The sequence below is a fragment of the Squalius cephalus genome (genome assembly GCF_949319135.1).
Source record: "Squalius cephalus genome assembly, chromosome: 4".
Taxonomy (NCBI): domain Eukaryota; kingdom Metazoa; phylum Chordata; class Actinopteri; order Cypriniformes; family Leuciscidae; genus Squalius; species Squalius cephalus.
Window position 1 is genome coordinate 9,357,374 of NC_137125.1, and position 19,746 is coordinate 9,377,119.

At 37.8% G+C, this 19,746-nt stretch overlaps 1 protein-coding gene across 1 annotated transcript in view; it reads right to left on the minus strand.

The window, feature by feature from the left end:
- LOC307157234 (protein NLRC3-like) overlaps positions 1–19,746 on the minus strand; it is a 56,162-nt gene that overhangs the window by 23,051 nt on the left and 13,365 nt on the right. The window contains exons 2-6 of the mRNA XM_079869081.1: positions 16,915–17,193; positions 16,715–16,807; positions 14,112–15,927; positions 13,676–13,849; positions 5,641–5,814 (exon numbers count right to left, since the gene is read on the minus strand). Coding sequence (XP_079725207.1) covers positions 5,641–5,814; positions 13,676–13,849; positions 14,112–15,927; positions 16,715–16,807; positions 16,915–17,173 — 2,516 coding nt within the window. The 5' untranslated portion in view covers positions 17,174–17,193. The remainder of the gene's footprint in view (positions 1–5,640; positions 5,815–13,675; positions 13,850–14,111; positions 15,928–16,714; positions 16,808–16,914; positions 17,194–19,746) is intronic.

A 19,746-nucleotide genomic window follows, 5' to 3' on the forward strand; every position in this document is an offset into this window, starting at 1 on the left:
TCATAGAATCTTAGAAAATGATGTAGCCTAGAAATCTAGACGCACCCTAGCGGCAGCAAAATTTATTTTGCAGCCAGTGTGGCCTAGCAACTCTCCGTTGGCTTTCGAGCTGGAAAAACCAAACTCAGGTCAGGCCAATCACATTGTGTATAGAGTAGGCGGGGCGGGCTTAACGTAATGACGACAGAGTTGCGGCGGTTCCCTGCTACATGGCTACTGCTGCTGCTGCTGCTGGCGAACAGCGGTCTTTCGAATCGGCTTTGGCGACTGGAGGACTTGGAGTTAAGCTTTTCTTTGAGAAAAGTGCAAAGAACGGCACTTAAGTCATTTTTAAAAAGGAAGATTGCCGACTGGATACGGCAAAAGTTGAATATACCAACTAGCCTTCTTTGTTGCTCTGATTGGTTGTAGCGCTATTCTATTGCGTGCAGAGGGATTTTGAGAGACAACCGTTTATCCCGCCCCTCGGATTGAGCCCTGCCAATGGTGAGTTGCCAGACCTAACATCTTGATGTATGTCTGGCTTGCCAGGCTAAATATGATGATTAAGGTAGTAAAACCCCCAAGGATTGCATGTGGAGTCCCATGTATGTGTATGACCTTGTATTCATGACTTGACAGAAAGTAATGTGTGGCTGATGTGCATGACCGAGACAGAGGGCCTCCACTCAAGATAACTAACGAAGTGTTAGTTATGGATAAGACATATTTTCATTTATCCTAGAGAGATAACCTTGGGGGAGTCACAACTATAAAGAAGGAAGGATGCCCTCTTCTCATTGTCACATTCTGCAACCACTTTGTATGAATGTATGATTGCTGACCTTTCCTTGCAAGGGAATAAATAATCTTTAAATTGATACATGTTTGTCTCTTATTTAGTAATAGAAAATTGTTTGCCACCAAACGCTCTTATCTCTTTAATTCCAAAAAAGATAACGATCTTACTAAATGCTCAAATTTTAGGGTTTTAGGGTTTTAGCTTTACGTCTTGGTAAATATATCTGCAAATTAGTTCATAGTGATCAATCTGGCTTTATTCCACATCATTCGGCTGCAGAAAATATAAGTCAGTTGCTACATGTAATTAATGAAAGTAAAAAAAAAAAAAAAAAAAAAAAAAAATATATATATATATATATATATAGCTGCGAGCAGCGATTACGGGCCCAAGCCGGTGGCACCGCCACCCTGGTGCCTTTAGTTACACTAACTGGGTGGCGGTGTCACCGGCTTGGGCACTCCATCGCTGCTCGCAGCTATATATATATATATACAGTACCAGTCAAAAGTTTGGAAACATTACTATTTTTAATGTTTTTGAAAGAAGTCTCTTATGCTCATCAAGCCTGCAGTTAAAAAAAAAAAAAAAAAACAAGTAATATTATGAAATATTATTACAATTTAAAATAATAGTTCTCTTTTTTAATATACTTTAAAATGTAATTTATTTTTGTGATGCAAAGCTGAATTTTCATCAGCAAGTACTCCAGTCTTTGGTGTCTTATGATCCTTCAGAAATCATTCTAATATGCTGATTTATGATTAATGTTGGAAACAGTTGTGCTGCTTAATATTTTTTTTATAACCTGAGATACTTTTTTCAGGATTATTTGATGAATAAAAAGTTAAAAAGAACTGTATTTATTTAGAATAGAAATCTTTAGTAACAATATACACTACCGTTCAAAAGTTTGGGAACAATAACTATTTTTTTTAAAGAAATTAGTACTTTAATTCAACAAGGATGCGTTAAATTGATAAAAGGTGATGGTAACGATTTATATTGTTAGAAATGTTTTTATTTTGAATAAATGCTGTTTTTATGAATAAATGCTGTTAACGTTTTACTCATCAATGAATCCTGAAAAAAGTATTCCAAAAAAATATATTAAACAGCACAACTGTTTCCATCATTGATAATAACTGAGTATCAAATCATCATATTAGAATGATTTCTGAAGGATCATAAGACACCAAAGACTGGAGTACTTGCTGATGAAAATTCAGCTTTGCATCACAAAAATAAATTACATTTTAAAATATATTAAAAAAGAGAACCATTATTTTAAATTGTAATAATATTTCATAATATTACTGTTTTTTTTGTTTTGTTTTTTTTAACTGCAGGCTTGATGAGCATAAGAGACTTCTTTCAAAAACATTAAAAATAGTAATGTTTCCAAACTTTTGACTGGTACTGTATATATGTAATATTCTCTGTCTTGTCACTTAAAAAAAATTGTAAGTGTAATTTTTTTATGTTTGGTTGACTATTTTACTATAATATTTTATTAAGGCTATAATGAACAGGCTGCGATGTCAAGATTGCAATGCTGGAATGCACAATATGTTGTTGTTGTTGTGTGTGTGTCTGTGTCTGTGGCTCAGTCGGCTGACTGAGCAAGTTGAACTTTAGCTATAGTGTGAGCCCCTTTATTAATATTGCCTGGAGGTGAGAAATAATAAATAAGTCAAATTCACTCAGCATTCCATGAACTAATGAACTACTATCTCAGTTCAGTACAACTGTATTCAGTTGTGTTGTAGGCACTAAAACTGTCCAGTACTTTATAGTCAAACTCATTTTTATGTTGAATAAAACATAAACTCTGCCCAGGCCCCTAGCTTGCTTGTTCTTCAGGCATTTAAAGGAGACATATCATGCTTTTAAATCGTTCCTTTTTACATATAAATCATACATTTGTGGTCTATATAAAGCGGAACTGCAATGCTTGGGTCTGAATTCCTCATTATTATAGCTCCACAGGCCCCTTTTCTACCCCTTTTCTGATGCGTGTCTGAGAGCAACTCGTTTTGGTGCGGTCTCTTTAAATGCAAATGAGACACTTCATACCCTGCCCCCTCTCCAGGTTGCAGAGGTGACACTCGGTTCAACTCCACCCCGTTAGGCCATTTTTGTAGTTTGATAGCAGAGATACGATTATCTAGCGGCACAGAAACTTTTTATTCACACAGATCAGTTGTTTTAACCATTCATTAAAATTAATCAGTTCAAAGGAGTCATTAGTTCATGTCATGCGCGCTGTGTGATTATCCCAGCAGTTAGGACATGGACATCCAAGATTTGTGTCAACACAGAAAACATTTCATCATTGGATAGTTTTTTAGTTTTATTAAAGTGTTGTTTTATGTCAGCTTAATGCCCGGAACGCTTTTCAGAGAAGATAAGGCAACTTATTTAGCACAATTCACACGGTAATCTCAGAATGTCTCAGAATGCTCCACATGAAACTTTGGTCTTCCGACCTTTTACCACCGTGTCGATTTATTTTGATTAATATGTGCGAGGGAGAGAGCAATACAGCGCCTAGTTTGGAGACGGTGAAGTCTTGTTTACACTTTCTCCTGGCTCCGAAGAGAGCGCGCGTGACCGGGTCTCTCTCTCTGCTCGTTCTTTCAGTTAAATATATGCCCTGTCGCCCTGAAAAATAAAACTCAACCAGGTACTTCGAAGAGGTTCTGATGCTGGGAGACGGTGTAATGAAGCGTCTGGGTTACTACATCCAACAACCGAACATTTTGACTTACCCTCTCGTAACTTTTGCATCCTTGAGCTTGGACTACAAAATCGCAGCGAGAAATCAAAATGGCGGATTGCTCGAAGTGTTGGGCCGGGAGTAGGTGTCCTTATTTGGCAGTTCCGCTGCAAATACTGTGACGTAATTGTTCAAAAAACGTAATAGAGAATAGAAAAATCAGAACAGGTTGCAAAATATGACCAAAACAGAATATAAAGATATCAACGAAGCACCTGAAGAGACTAATTTAAACTTTTCTGTACTTCTAAACACTCCAAATATACAACAAAATGCATTTAAGGGCTAAAAAAGTGGATTTGGCATGAAATGTCCCCTTTAAGTTGGCAAATTAATGTACAATTATATGCTCAGTGCCCATGTGTTGCAAATTGCTAAACGTGACTTTTTATTTTCATTCATAATTATTATTAAAGCAATGTCTTTGGACTGAAAAAAACCTGAACAGTTGTTATACGCCACATTTGTGACTAACCAGGAATTAAAAAAAATTATATATGCAGTTCTAATTCTAATTCTGATATTCTCTTGGTCAGGGGTTATAATGTGTTGTTGGGGGAATTAAGGTTTGTGGTTTTAAATAAGGATTCAATAGGAAGACAAGGTATCCAGAGAAATATGCAAATTCTTGGTGGTTAGTTTAAAGGGAGAGCAGGGGTGGGTATAAGGGCGAGCTAACTGGTGTTTGTCTTTTTATGGATCTTGTTTTCTCAGCTTTGTTTTTTTCCTCTTCTTTATCTCTTTTTTTTATTTGTTCAGGACATTTCATGGATCAGAGTACTGCAATAGTTATACAAGATACAAATGGCTAGTAGCACAACAAGATTAAATGCAAATATTAATTTTATGTTTTAAAATTTATTTTATGTTGTGATTTGTATAGTCACAGCGTGTACAAATAACAAGGTCACATGAGACACAGCCATCTTCTAACCGTATACATACTGGGAACTATATTCTCAGAAGGCGAAGCACTGCTACTTGGGCGGAGTGATTTGCTCGCAGCACTTGAGAAGCCCCGTGATGAGGAGCAGAGAGTTCGTTCAGAGTGTTGCACTAATTACTCCGTCTAATCACAGAATTTATCCTTTTCAGAATTGTCAGAAAAGTTTGATCTTCCTAAAACGCATCTTTTTCGCTTCTTATAGATCGGACATTTGGTACAAAATCAGTTTCCCCAGTTTTCTAATCTTTCTCCTGATTATAAAATGGACACCCTTCTTTCTCTTAGTTAGACAGAAAAGGGCTAATCTCTGTAATTAATGAATTAATAGATTGATTAAATCCTGACCCCAAGAGCTGGGGTTCACTATACTTGAAATAGAGTTGGATTATAAAATAGATTTTCTCAATCTTCCTCTATATGCGCCCGGCACAGTTTGATGCAATGCAAGATTTTTCATAGAATACACTATACTATTGGCCAGGAGGCTCATTCTCTTTAAGTGGAAACATGCATGCCCTCCTTCATATGATAGATGGATAAAATAAATTATCTTGAAAAGTCGTGTATGTGCACATGCGTCACCCCACTGGACCTCACCTAACACAGTCCCCCTTTCAGACATACTACATAAGTTGCAAAACTATTTTACTGATGAAATCGCAGGGCAGCACTGACAACACATTTCTGTGCACTTGTATGAGTGTGTGTGTCTGTACTCTGTGTGTGCAATTTTATGGGAGAGTGGGATAAAATGAATAATTTATTTTTGCAGGAAAATCATGGAAATGGTTTGTGATTAATATCCTGTTGTTTGTTATATTTTCTTTATGGGTTTTGGTTGTTTTGTTGTTGTAAGCTGTCAGGACCTCTGAAATAACTGAAATAACTGAACTGTAATGCAGTCAAGACCTGCCTAGAACTACTTTACCTGTGCGTTTACTGTAAATAATTGCACACCTTATAATGTTCGTCAGCCAATCAGAATGAAGCATTCAACAGCCCCGTAGTATAACTAGAGTTAAACCTCTGTAAATTCTCAATAAGAACTTTTGTAAATGTAGTAATGTGAGTAATAAGTGAAGATTGAAATGCTGTGTTTAGAGTTGTTTAATCAACTCTTCATGCTCTACATACTTGAGTTTATCCAGTTTGTAGTTTGGATCCTTCAGTTTATCAGTGAGCAGCTTGACTCCTGAATCTCCTGGGTGATTGTAGCTCAGATCCAGCTCTCTCAGGTGTGAGGGGTTTGAACTCAGAGCTGAAGACACATAACCACAGCCTTCCTCTGTCACCATACAGCCAGACAATCTACAAAGACATACAGCAACAGTCCACATGACATTAGTTTGGCAATCAGACGTTACTATCACATACTGATCTTGGCTGCGTTTCCCAAAAGAATCATAAGCCTAAGTTGATTGTAGAGACCATTGGTGGCAATTGTTCTACAATGAATCTTTGGATACTTTGGCGTATAAATCACCAGAATGCCCCCATCGAGGAAAGGCCCGACACCGGAGGAGTTCGAGGAGATAAAGCTCTCTCTCCACTCCCTGTGCGGCGATGTGACTGCGGTTAGAGCGCTGCAGGAGCAGCTCCTGGTGCTACTGGAGGAGGTGAAACAACTACGCCTCCAGAATGCGGAAAAAGAGCAGCGCATTGAGGATCTCGAGCGGCGAGTGGATGAGCTGGAGCAATACTCCCGTGTGAATGATGTGGTCATCACCGGCATCAAGATCAGGCCGCGCTCTTATGCGCGTGCGGTGGCCGCGGACAGCGGGAGCTCAGCGACCAGGAGATACAGTCGGTGGAACAACAGGTTGCTTCCTACCTCCAGAGCAGGGGGATAGAGACGGACCTGGAGTACATCGAGGCGTGTCACCCACTGCCCACGAGGAACGGGAGACCACCAGCGGTCATTATGAGGTTTACCAATCGGAAAAAGAAAATAGCACTTCTGACGCAAGGACGCAAACTGAAAGGCGCAAATGTTTTCATAAATGAACACTTGACAAAGAAAAATGCTGACATCGCAAGGATTGCACGACAACTTAGAAAACAAGGCAAGATTCAACAAACCTGCGTAACTAACTGTAAGATCTTCATCAAACTAAATGGGACACCGGAGGAAGCAAAAGTCTTAGTGGTGAAGAGGATAGAAGATCTTGACAAGTATTGACATTGATGCAGCACCTGGTATCAAAGTAGCTTGTGACTCACATCATCAAAATGCTAAACATACCAAGAATACAGACTACACCAAGTATTGATATAGACATGTTACAGAACATCCTACAACATCAACAAATGGACCTGGAAACGTGTGAGTATAAAGAGCACACCACAACAGAGACAGATACTGAGATAGACCCTGACAATAATTTTTTCTCTTCGATTGTTAAAAACTGCAATTATTTTACCCAAGAACAATATGAAAACAGTGTAAAATCAGAAGATAACCTGTCAATAATACATTTTAATAGTCGAAGCATGTACACTAATTTTGAGGCTATCAAAGATTACTTGGAACATTTCTCTCATCCATTTAGCATTATTGCAATTACTGAAACCTGGTTTAACGATGATAAAGGTATTGATTTCTGTCTTGATGGCTATGAATTAAGATATACAAATAGAATAAACTAAATAGGAGGGGGGGTTGTTTGTACCTTCATAAATCTGTTAAATTTAATGTTTCAACTGATATGACCATAGCTGTGGATGGCTTATTTGAATGCATAACAGTGGAAATTCATAATGATAAAAAGACAAATATCTTCATGAGTTGTGTATACCGGGCACCTGGTTCAAGCATAGAAACTTTCAATGAGTGGATGGGTAAACTGTTTTCTACTGTGAGCCAAAAGAACATATTTATCTGTGGTGACTTTAACATTGATTTGTTAAATCCAACCAAACTAAAAAATGTTGACGACTTCACTGACACAATGTATAGCTTGTCTCTGTACCAAACTATAACGAAACCGAGCAGAATAACGTCACATAGTGCCACAATCATTGACAACATTTTTACTAACATTATGGGAAATCAAATCATCAGTGGCCTACTTATATGTGATATCACTGACCACTTACCTGTTTTTACTTTGTATGACTGTAATCTCAAGAAAACGAAAGATACTATGATAAAAATCTCTAAACGAAAAATTACTGAGGACATGATTCGTGCCCTAAACAATAGTTTAGCGCTCCAGGATTGGACTTCAGTTTACAGAGAACTTAATGTGGACAGTGCTTATTGTAATTTTCTAGATATCTTCATTTTCTTGCATAATAAACACTGCCCTGTGAAAGAATATTTTATAAAGGAAAAACATAAGAAAAGCCTCTGGATTACGAAAGGAATAATTAATGCCTGTAAAAAGAAAAACAATCTCTATAAATTGTTTATTAAAGTAAAAACAAAAGAAGCAGAACAAAGATATAAGAAGTACAAAAATAAATTAACTGATATTATAAGAACAAGCAAACGGTTATATTATCAAAAAAAACTATATGAACATAAAAACAATATAAAAGGAACTTGGGATGTTTTGAATAGCCTAATCAAACAAGGATCCTCAAAGTTGACATATCCTGATCACTTTATTGATGAAAATGGTGAAGATTATAATATGAGTAATGTAGTAAATAAGTTAAATAATTTTTTTGTAAATGTTGGCCCTAAGTTGGCCGCTGATATTCCAGACAGTGGAGTCGAAAAATCAACTATTGAACGGAATTCTTTGTCATTCTTCCTCTCAGCTACAAATGAGCAGGAAGTGACAAATATTGTGTGGAAATGTAAAAGTAAGTCCTCCACTGACTGTCATGATATCAGCATGACATTGATTAAAAAAGTTATACTGAATATTGTAAAACCCTTAACTTATATTTGTAACTTGTCATTCCAGACTGGCTGCTTTCCAAGTAAAATGAAAATCGCTAAAGTAATTCCACTTTTCAAAAATGATAACAAACACGTCTTCACTAATTACAGACCAATCTCTCTTTTGCCCCAATTTTCAAAAAACTTTAGAGAAACTCTTCAATTCTCGACTTGAAAAGTTTCTTGAGAAACATCATGTAATTAATGATGGTCAGTATGGTTTTAGGTCCAAAAGAACTACCTCAATGGCAATAACTGAAGCTATTGAAGAAGTCACTAATGCACTGGAGCAAAAGAAGTATGCAGTTGGTATCTTTATTGATCTAAAAAAAGCCTTTGACACTATTAATCACTCAATTTTATTAAAAAAGATGGAAAGATATGGAATTAGGGGGTTGGCTGGAGATTGGTTAAAAAGTTATTTAACAGGGAGGTCACAGTTTGTAAAAATGGGTCAGTATTTATCAGATACTCTTGGCATTGTTTGTGGTGTCCCCCAGGGGTCAGTATTGGGGCCAAAACTGTTCAATGTGTATATAAATGATATGTTTAATACATCCAAAGTACTGAAATTCATTCTATTTGCAGACGACACGAATATATTTTACAGTAGTGACGATTATAATGAGCTTGTAAATACGGTAAACAGGGAACTAAAGATAATAAAAAAGTGGATGGACACAAATAAATTATCCTTGAATATAAATAAAACTAAGGTAATGATGTTTGGTAATTGCAACAAAATGTCTGAACAGAGAATAAGTATTGATGGTATCCAAATTGAAATTGTGAGTGAGAATACATTTTTGGGAGTAATAATTGACAGTAAATTGTCATGGAAACCCCATGTCAGATACATAAAAACAAAAATCTCCAAAAGCCTCTCAATTATAAATAAAGCAAAGCTATACCTTGATGAAAATGCACTCCGTACATTATACTGCACCCTGGTACTACCATATCTTACTTTTTGTGTTGAAGTGTGGGGAAATACTTACCAGAACACAATAAATCCTCTGATTATATTGCAGAAAAGAGTTGTGAGGATCATTCACAAGGTTGGTTTTCTAGAACATACTCATAATCTGTTTACGCAGTCAAAGTTGCTAAAATTTGATGATCTTGTAAAATATTATACATCAATAGTCTTATATAAAGCATTTAACAAATTATTACCGCCTAACTTACAATGTTTTTTTAAAACTCCAGTGCGAGCTCATAACTTGAGAGGTTTTGGTCATTTTTCATTACCGAGAGCCCAAACCACTCGTAAATATTATTGTGTGTCTGTATGTGGAGTGAAACTCTGGAATAAACTGGACTTGCAACAAAAGCAATGCCAAACTATTAATCAATTTAAACTGTTATATAAACATTGGGTCTGGTTAAAATACAGAGATGAGGGTCTTTAATTTAAATTGCTGTTGTATTCTGTCTCATAGTGTGAACATGTGCTCAATGTTTCCTTACCATCGTTGGTATATTGTCCATTACCATTGTTGGTATATTGTCCATTACAATTGTTGGCATTGTTTATTTCTAATACATTGTAGTTAAATTGCTGTTGTATTCTGTCTCATAGTGTTAACATGTGCTCAGTGTTTCTTACCATCGTTGGTATATTGTCCATTACCATCGTTGGTATATTGTCTATTACTATCGTTGGTATATTGTCCATTACCATTGTTGGCATTGTTATTCCTATTACATTGTTGGTATCAATTGTTGTTATAAAAATTACTTGTTACTTATGGTAACGCCACCATGATATAACATTTGTAAATAATCCATGAGCAAAGTAACTATGAAGCTCAAATATTAATCACTAAATGGGGAACTGGGGTGGGATTAAATAAGTTGTCTTCTTCCCACTCCCTTTCAGGCAGAATTTGATCGTCATATTTGAATACTGTATATTCTGTTTTTGTTTTTGTTTTGTTTTTTTGCACTATATGATTTAACCATATTTTGTTTATCTTGTACTTTTTTGTGCTATTGCCTGGAATAAACGAATAAAAAAAAAATAAATAAAAAAAAATGAACTTATGATGCTCAGCCCAGTGCAGTTTGTATTTGCAGCTGTTATTTTCTATAGATTCAGTCACAAAAGTAAAAAGAATGTGTCTGAAATATTACTTTTCTAAATGTAGTTTAGTCGTCAGACACATTTATGCTTATTTGCATTATAGAAATTGTTACTTGAACATTAATATCTATTTAAACCTTTCATTAGGTATTACTTATTTTTAACTGTTAGCAGTAATTTCAAGTGACTATTCTTTTTTTCTTTTTTTTTCAAAATTACTTCATAATAATAATAATTATAATTAATAATATAAAATTAATTGTCATGTTGTTCCAACCCCGTAAGACTTTCGTTCATCTTCGGAACACAAATTAAGATTTTTTTTATTAAATCTGAGAGCAGGCTCACTCCTCCTCAGGCTTCTACTGGGTGGTTGCCCTGCACGCTTGATAAACAAACTACAGCCAGTTCAAAACGCAGCAGCTCGAGTTCTTACCAGAACCAGGAAGTATGACCATATTAGCCCAGTTCTGTCAACACTGCACTGGCTGCCTATTAAACATTGCATACATTTAAAAATATTGCTGATTACTTACAAAACACTAAATGGTTTAGCTCCGCAGTACTTGAGCGAGCTCTTAACGCATTATAGTCCTTCACGTCTATTGCGATCTCAAAATTCCAGCCAGTTAATAATACCTAGAATATCAAAATCGACCGCTGGCGGTAGATCCTTTTCCTATTTAGCACCAAAACTTTGGAACAGTCTTCCTAACATTGTCCAGGAAGCAGACACAATCTGTCAGTTCAAAGCTAGACTAAAAACACATCTCTTTGACCTAGTATTCACATAATACATTATAGACTTCTATAATTTAATGTTAGGCTGCATAGATTAGGTCAGCCGGAACCGGGAACACTTCCCATAAATCCTGATGTATTTGTTACATCAGAAGAAGAATGGCATCTACGCTAATTTTAGTGTCTTTGTTTATCCCGAGGTTTTCCCGCAGCCTGCCGGATCCAGGCCGTATCCAGATCTGACGAAGGACCTTCGCCTGGACCCGATGACAACGCAGTGCTGAAGTGCCAACTAGTCTCTCCCTACGGAGGATCCCTTTGCCACTCTACAGATAAAGCGTTGCCGGGAAAAATCGTTTCGCGTACCTACCCCGAAGTGGCAAAATAAAACAAAATAAAATTAAATTCTGTAGAAACATTTATAAGGAAAGACCAGTACTTTGTTTAGGCTTGGTTTGTAGGGAATTACAAACCTGCGCACATATATTCAAAAGCACATAACTATAGAACCAATTCTTAATGCGCATGTAAACGCCATCAGCGTTTATCACAGGATCGCGTTTAAAGTCTGTGTAGAGAGAATGGTGTTGTCTTAGCGGCCCCTAATTTAATAACAAATGATCGTTGTGACGGAAGCGAATCAATTAAAACTAACTTTAGCAGGAATATAACTATTAAAGAACCGCTATAAAGCCAAAACAATCTCTGTTACCTTAAATTATGTTTATCTCTGTAAAGCTGCTTTGAAACAATCTACATTGTTAAAAGTGCTATATAAATGAAGATGACTTGACTTGACTTGACTTCTATGGCATCGAAACTTGCCGGCCCAGAAAGTTATTAAAGACAATGTTTAAAATAGTCCAAGTGACTACAGTGGCTCAACCATAAGTTTATCAAGCGACGGGAATACTTTTTTGTGGGCAAATAATCAAACAAAAATAACGACTTTATTCATCTTCATTTTCTTCCGTGTGGGTCTCTGACGTGAGTTCACGTAGTTTATTTGGATTTATTTGCTCTATGTGATTTTCTGACATTTGCTTTTGTTGTCCTTATATTTTCTCTTTGAAATTTTTAGATGTTTTTAATTTACCTTTTTGGGAAACACTCACCCTCTTGGCTTTTTGTATTGACCCCTTGGAGCAACTGGAGTTACAGTTTTAGAGTAACTTTATCATTAGCATTCTACATTCAGCCCTCACAGCCTAGCTCTAACCTTGGTCCTTACAGTCAGAATGTATATTTATATGAATACATCACAACCTTCACAATTTGATATAAGCCATATCCTGTTCTCTCAACAATGCATTTTTAGTGTTAATAAAAAAAAAAATCCCAGCCAGCTGATAAGTAACTCTGTTTCAGTTAATCGCCATTTGGTGTGTGGTGTTAATTTTGAACCCTGGCTGATGCTGGGTACACACCAAAAGATAATCGGGCTGAATTTGGGCCGATTTCCCCCATTCCGACAATCCTAGCTATGTCCTGATTATCTTGATGGTTCTACAGATTATTTTATCAGATTTTCCCTTGGTGTGAGGTGTGTTAAGAGTGTCCGAACCCGCTCGGAAGAATGTCGGAGCCGCCCCGATCGCGAATCGCAAATATTAAACATGTTGAATATTTACGATCAGAAATCCTGATGTGTGGGGGGAACCCAGAGGACAAACGCTTGCACGCTCTGGAGATTATCGCGTGAAACTAAACAATATCCAATCAGAAAGCGAGATGATAGAAGAAAGAAGCATAACAAACGCAGTCATGGCGCAGCACAAAGTGAAATTGATGTGGACAGCAGAGATGGAGAGAGGGAAAAAAACTTTTCTTTTTTTTGTGAATTTTCTGTGAAAATCATTCCAAACACTATCATCACAATTTCTTCCTGCATATCGTCTGCCATGCTTATTCTGAAGTCTTGCGAGATTTTGCGAGATTTCCTGTGTTCACAGTCGAGACTCTGGTTGAAAATCTGTTTGTGTGGTGTGCTGTCTTTGTTACATCATGGCACACCACACACTATAGGAGCATACCGGTTCAATCTAGGATTTTTTGTCCTCATGTTTGTGGTCTATCACATTTTGAAAATCTTATAAGTTGTAAAAGATATTTTGGTGTGTACCCAGCATGAGATGCTAACTGTGTCCTGTGCACAGCCACTAGATGGCGCTGCTAGCTTGTTCAGTGCTGTCAGAAGCAAATCAAGCATGAAATAGCATTTTACAGTTTTAGTAACTTTTGAAAATACAATCTTCATACAGTCCATTCCCTTCCCCTCACCCCAAACAATATTTTTCTTAAACTTATGCAGTCCATGTGAGTCATACGTCTGTATAAATATCACATTCCTGCAAATGTTTTGTCTCTTGGGGGGTGCTAAGCGGCCGCTTACCTTGCTTATTGGTTAAGTCAGCCTCTGATTATAGCATAGTTAATTATTTTAAAACAGTCACCTTAGTATCTTCAGCTGACAGTTTGGACTCTTCAGTCCATCAGAAAGAAGCTTCACTCCAGAATCCTGCAGGTCATTGTTACTCAGGTCCAGCTCTCTCAGAAAGGAGTTTGAGGATTGTAGAGCTGATGATAAACTCTCACAGGACTGCGCTGTGAGATTACAGCTGTGTAGCCTGCATAGAGAACAAAGCAAAGAGCAGTAGTAATGCTTATTAGCGTTTATAATCTGGAGCTTGAAAAATCCTTTAACTGTAGTGAATTAAGCACAGCTAAAACAATTATCTCTTCAGAAAACATCAAACCAGCATTTATTTTCACACACATTACTTTTATTCATTTTTCTGAACTGTCTAGGCCAACAAGTCATCCATTTATAATTAAGGCAATTACAAAAGACTAACAGTGTTTATAAATGAATGTAAAGGAGACTCTTACAGTGCTCTTCTGGTGTTTCTGATCACCAGCAGAAATCTCATCAGTGCTTGATCAGATCTTCTGTATTTCTGCAGTTCAAACTTCTCTTGAGTCTCTTCTGACATCAGGAGCACAAACACCAGACCAGACCATTGAGCAGAGGAGAGATTCTGTGCTGAAAGTTTTCCTGAGCTCAGATTCTTCTGGATTTCCTCCACAAAGTTATCTTTCAGTTCACTCAGACAGTGGAAGAGATTTATGGTCTTCTCTACTGATTTCTCCTTCTCTATTTTCTTTTTGATATAGTTAACTGTGTTTTTCATGTTCTCTGTTCTGAGTTCCAGTCCTGGCAGTAGTCCCTTCAGGTCACTCTGATTGGACTCCAGTGAGAGACCCAGGAGGAACCGAAGGAAAAGGTCCAGGTGTCCGTTCTCACTCTGTAAAGCCTTGTCGACTGCAGCTTTATGAATCTGAAACAGTGGCTTTTTGGACAGTTTCCATGCCAGTTGTTCTCTCCAGGATTGAAGAAATGAGTTTGTTTTCTTGTCTTTGCCCATCATAAACACATAAAGAGCAGCGAGGAATTCCTGTACACTGAGATGTACGAAGCTGTAAACGTTTCTTGCTGCTACCTTTTCCTCCTGAAACATTCGAGTGCATAACCCAGAGTACAACGACCCTTTTCTGACATCTAGTCCACATTCCTCAAGATCTTCTTTGTAGAAAATTAGGTTTCCTTTCTCCAGCTGTTGAAAGGCCAGTTTCCCAAGCTTCAGAATAATCTGATCAAAAGACACTGCATAGGAATTAGGTTCGGGCTCATCACAGTATTTTTCTTCCATCTGTTTCTTCTGAGAAATTAAGAAGCTTGTGTACATCCCTGTGAGAGTTGTGGGAGTTTTGTCATTGTTCTCTCGGGTCAGTAGAGGCTCAAGAACAGTGAGGGAGATCCAGCAGAAGACGGGGATGTGGCACATGATGTACAGACTCCTGGATTTCTTGATGTGACTGATGAGGTTTCCAGCAACCTCAGGACTGCTGTTATTTTTGAAGTATTGCTCTTTCTGCTCATCGTTAAATCCTCGCACCTCTGTCACTTGATCAATGTAGTTTCGGGGGATCAGACTGGCTGCTGCTGGTCTGGATGTGATCCAGATGAGAGCAGAGGGAACCAGATGTGTCTTGATAAGGTTTATTATTATCTTACTCACTGTTGTTTTTTCATTTACATTTGTAAATGTGTCATCTTCTTTAAAGTTCAAAGTAAAGCGACATTCATCCAGCCCATCAAAGATGAACATAACTTTGCCATCACCTTTAGGAAGAGAGGGCAATTCTTCAGGACTACTAAAGAAGTATTTGTTGAGCAGTCCCATGAGACTGCACTCTCCTTTAATCAAATTCAATCTACGGAATGGAAGTGGAAATATGAAGACTATATCCTGATTTTCTGTTCGTTTAGCCCAGTCAAAGATGAATTTATTGACAGAGACAGTTTTTCCCACTCCTGCAATTCCCGTTGTCAGCACTTTTCTGTTTTGTCGACCCGTGTCAAACTGGACTTTAAACATGTCATTACATACAATTGGCTTCTCCTTGGCAGTCAATCGGTTGTGATTTGATTCGATCTGTATCACTTCATGGTCATTCACTCTTCCTCCAGTCTCATTCCCCACCACATATAAATCAGTGTAGATGTCGTTCAGGTATTCCTGATGACCCGTCTCTGAATTACCAACCAATATCTGCTCGTAGTCCCGTTTTAATTTGTCCTTCAGTCTACAGCTGGTCTTTGTGTAATCATGAAGAGTAGCTTCTCTATCGTCTGCAGTTGAGCCTTTAAGAAAGAGGGGAAAATACAGCAAAAAATAAGTGATTGTGTTTTTCATAAATTCCTGCTTCTACTATATTCAAAGGAATCACACTCTTACTGCAATAGTGTTTACATGCACATCTTACACTGATTATGCTGAAGTTGCAACATAGAAATGCCTTGATTAAAACTTGAATGCAATTGGAACTGGATTTATCGGATTGTCACTATTGGACTCAGATCTCAACTTAAAGGAATAGTTCACTTAAAAATGAAAATTCTTTCATCATTTTCTCACCCTCAAATTGTTTCAAACCTGTATGAACGTATTTTTTTTTTCTACTATGGAAGTCAATGGGTTTGGGTCATCAACTGTTTGGTTACCGACATTCTTCAAAATATCTTCCTTTGTGTTCAGCAGAAGAAAGAAATTCATACAGGTTTGAAACCACTTGAGGGTGAGTAAATGACAGAATTATCCATTTTAAGTAAACTATTCCTTTAAGGCCATGCTGACCAAAATTATTACATGATTTCAAACCATTGACATCTAGCACACCAAAAAAGACATGAGACTGTATTAGGGTTAGGTTGGGGTTATTGCAATGACCCATATGTAGAAGTTGCTTGTAGAAGTTTTAATTCAGGGTTTAAGACTCTTGTAAACCATTTAACCATTTCTTAAATATAACTAGACATCTGTTATAATAAATGTACTTGTATAAGATCTGCTGCTGTTCTTCTTGGCCCTGTAATTATTGCTTGCTGTTATATTTTCTCTTGTTTCCATGTACAGACAGGGATTATTTACCTCTGATCTCTTCTGAATGAGCTCCAACAGCGGCAGACGTCTTCATATTGCCTTCAGCCTGACTTGAGTGTGTGAGAGAGAGAGGATCACTCACTGGGAAACATGAGTCACACAAACACATCAGCAGAGCAAAGTTTAAGTCAAACCATTACATTGGTAAACAATCAATCACATTACAGTCAGAGTGAATTAAACCTTACCTTGCTTGTGTTTGTTCTCCAGCTGCTCAGCCAGATTATTCTGGTTCATCTTCCTCAGGATCTTTACCATGTTATTCACAGCTTCTTCTGGTCCAAAACATGCTACCATCTTATCCACGGTGTCTAAGATATCTGTATTCTTCATATCAGACTTTTTTATACACTCATGATCATTCTCTAAGTACCACTGAAACTCCTTTAGATCATCTTCTCTCAGATCCTTTAGCGAGTTCTTGAGCAGCTCTTTAACAGACGCCATCGTCCTTCACAGATTCACAGCTGCAGGATAAAAAGAAAAAAGATCTGAAGTAGTTTCACTCTTAACATGTTGACATAAGCGCTCAAATGTTATTTGGATTATGAAATGAAGCTGTGATCGGATCAGGACTCTCATCCAAACTCATCTGTTAAAGGGGTCCTATAATCTTATTTCTCAGCAGCTAATCACTCTCTCTCACTCATATCCAAGGAACATCATCAACACTATCATTATTTATGTGGCAGGATAGGTGATGTTGCCCTCCTATTGGTCCTGGTTAAGTCCTTGTAAGTCTGGGTTCTTTCCTTCCTGGCATTCTCGTTTCTGTTCTCTTTTCTTCTGAGGTATGTTGACACTCCCTCTGACTGTGTAATGATGTAAATAGCTCTAGTAATATGCTCTATTTATAGTTTAGTTAGAGCGGGTCTGGCGGTGCTGGCATTGTGGCAAGTTCTGTGGCGGAGTTCACTTTCAGGTATGTTGATATTTGCTCTAAATTTTGATTTCTTGCATTTGGGGTATTTATGATGTTATGTTCAGCAGTAACAACATGTTAGTAACAACACAACATGTTCCCGGCAACATTTTCTTTGTTTTGTTTGTTTTGCACACGTGCATCTGTGCTGCTGGTTTAGAGCTTTGTTATTCTGGCGGGTCGCTTGGACTGGTAGCATACGAGCATTGTGTCAGCCAGGCTGCCTACCAGTTTTATTTTTCAGTTTGAGTATAGTTCAGTTTGTTTCTTTTTGTTTGCGCTGGGTTGTTTTCAATATTATTATTTTTTGTGTGATTTTGGTTTCTTTTTGCTAACAGTGGGTTTCTTTTGTTTTTAATTAATTCTGTTTTTTTTTTTTTTATGTTTTTTTTTTGTTGTTGTTGATGTGGTTTTGATCTATTTTGCAGAATGTATTTTTATTAGCGTTTATTTCCCTTTATCCCCTGTCTTGTTATTCTGGTGCCACGTAGGCACTGACTATTTGCCTTTGCTGCAGAGGGTGCTGTCAGCGGGGCCCGAGTATTATAGCCGCCATTGTGTCTGTAAACTTTACTTTGGTTCTTTTGTTTTCATTATTTAGTATAATTTTCTTGTTTGTTTGTTTTTTTTGTTAATGTGTGTCTCTTTTTCTTTTTTTTTCTCCAGGAGCCAATGAGGACTCTGTGTGGAACAGGAGAAGCTAGCTGCTTCATTCGGTAGTGTGTGCTTCACCGTGTGCTGTGTCAAAAATTGTGATTTGTGGTGACTTGAGGTGGGTTTGGACAACCTCCTGATTTGCAGCCGGCCTGCCCTGTTCCCAGTAAGCCTGGCCCTGGAGAATTATTCCTGTCATGTTGGGAGATTCCTGAGAGCGAGAGAATTTTATTGGCGCTGGTGATTTTATTATAAAGTGTATTTTGTATTGCTCCTCACGTTATCTCTGTCTCCAAATGGTAAAACTTACCTGTGCGTCCTTATTGGGAGTTATTTCCCTGGTGCTCCACCAGCGTGGCAGCGCTCGCAAAATCGCCTGCCCGACGTCCCGGGGCTATTGTCTTTTCCAGTCGGGCTACCAAAATGCATAACCGGCCTGCCCGACGGGCTATCTGAAGTAGTGTTCGTGTGTCACGGTTCATGAATCGTCTGTCTCATGCTGATGTGTCTGTGTGAATGTAATTGTGTGGGTGTGGTTACTCGTTGTGTTGATTAGTGTCTCCAGCTGTCATCAATCCCAGTTCCCTTTATATGCCCAGTAATTTCCCTCTCATGTTGTCAGATCGTTGTGGTTGTTCCTCGGTGTGTGTCCTGTTCCTGTGCCTCGTCTGCAAAGTTCTTCGTCTGGATTTCGTCAGTTTCTTCGTGTTGTCTGGATGTTCCACGGTTCCTGGTTGTTCACTCGAGCACGCTGTTCACCGCACCACCACCGGATCGCCATCTCATCCCTTCTTCATTTCCACCTGAGTGTTTGTCCCCGACCTGTGTCTACATCTGACCATTTAATAATAAACTGAGTTTTTACTTGCATCTTGCATCCTCCTGTTATTTCCTCACATCGTGTCAGTCTTGTTATAATCAGATTCAGCGCGTTCTTCATCTTCAATCCGCAGCGGCGCGCACGTCAGAAACAGAGAGGACAGGGTGTGTGTGTGTTCATCTGAGTCTCATTGGTCTGTCACTCATTGGTCTGTGGTGCTCGTCAATGTCAGAATATTTGAGATGACCAATCAAATTAAAGTAGGCGAGCTTTATGTTCACAAGAAGCTGCAGAGCGCGAATTTGAGCAGAGCGACTCAACGCTTCAGTTTATGGTCAAGTGCGAGATAAGATGTAAGTAGCTAAACTAAACATTTCATATTTGACAGCTTTTTAGGTCATAAATGTGAAACGAATGACAAAAATAATCAGGCAAATGAATATACTTTTGTCTAATTTCGCCATTTTGAACTGAAAATAGGCCTGTAATGTGACTAATAATTAGTTTACTGTCATTGTGAGGGGACATTAGCATTAACAAAGCCATTTTCATCATAGGCACAAGATTAATAATGAATGTGTACATGTTGAGAATTAATATACAATTTGTAGCCTTCAATAAATT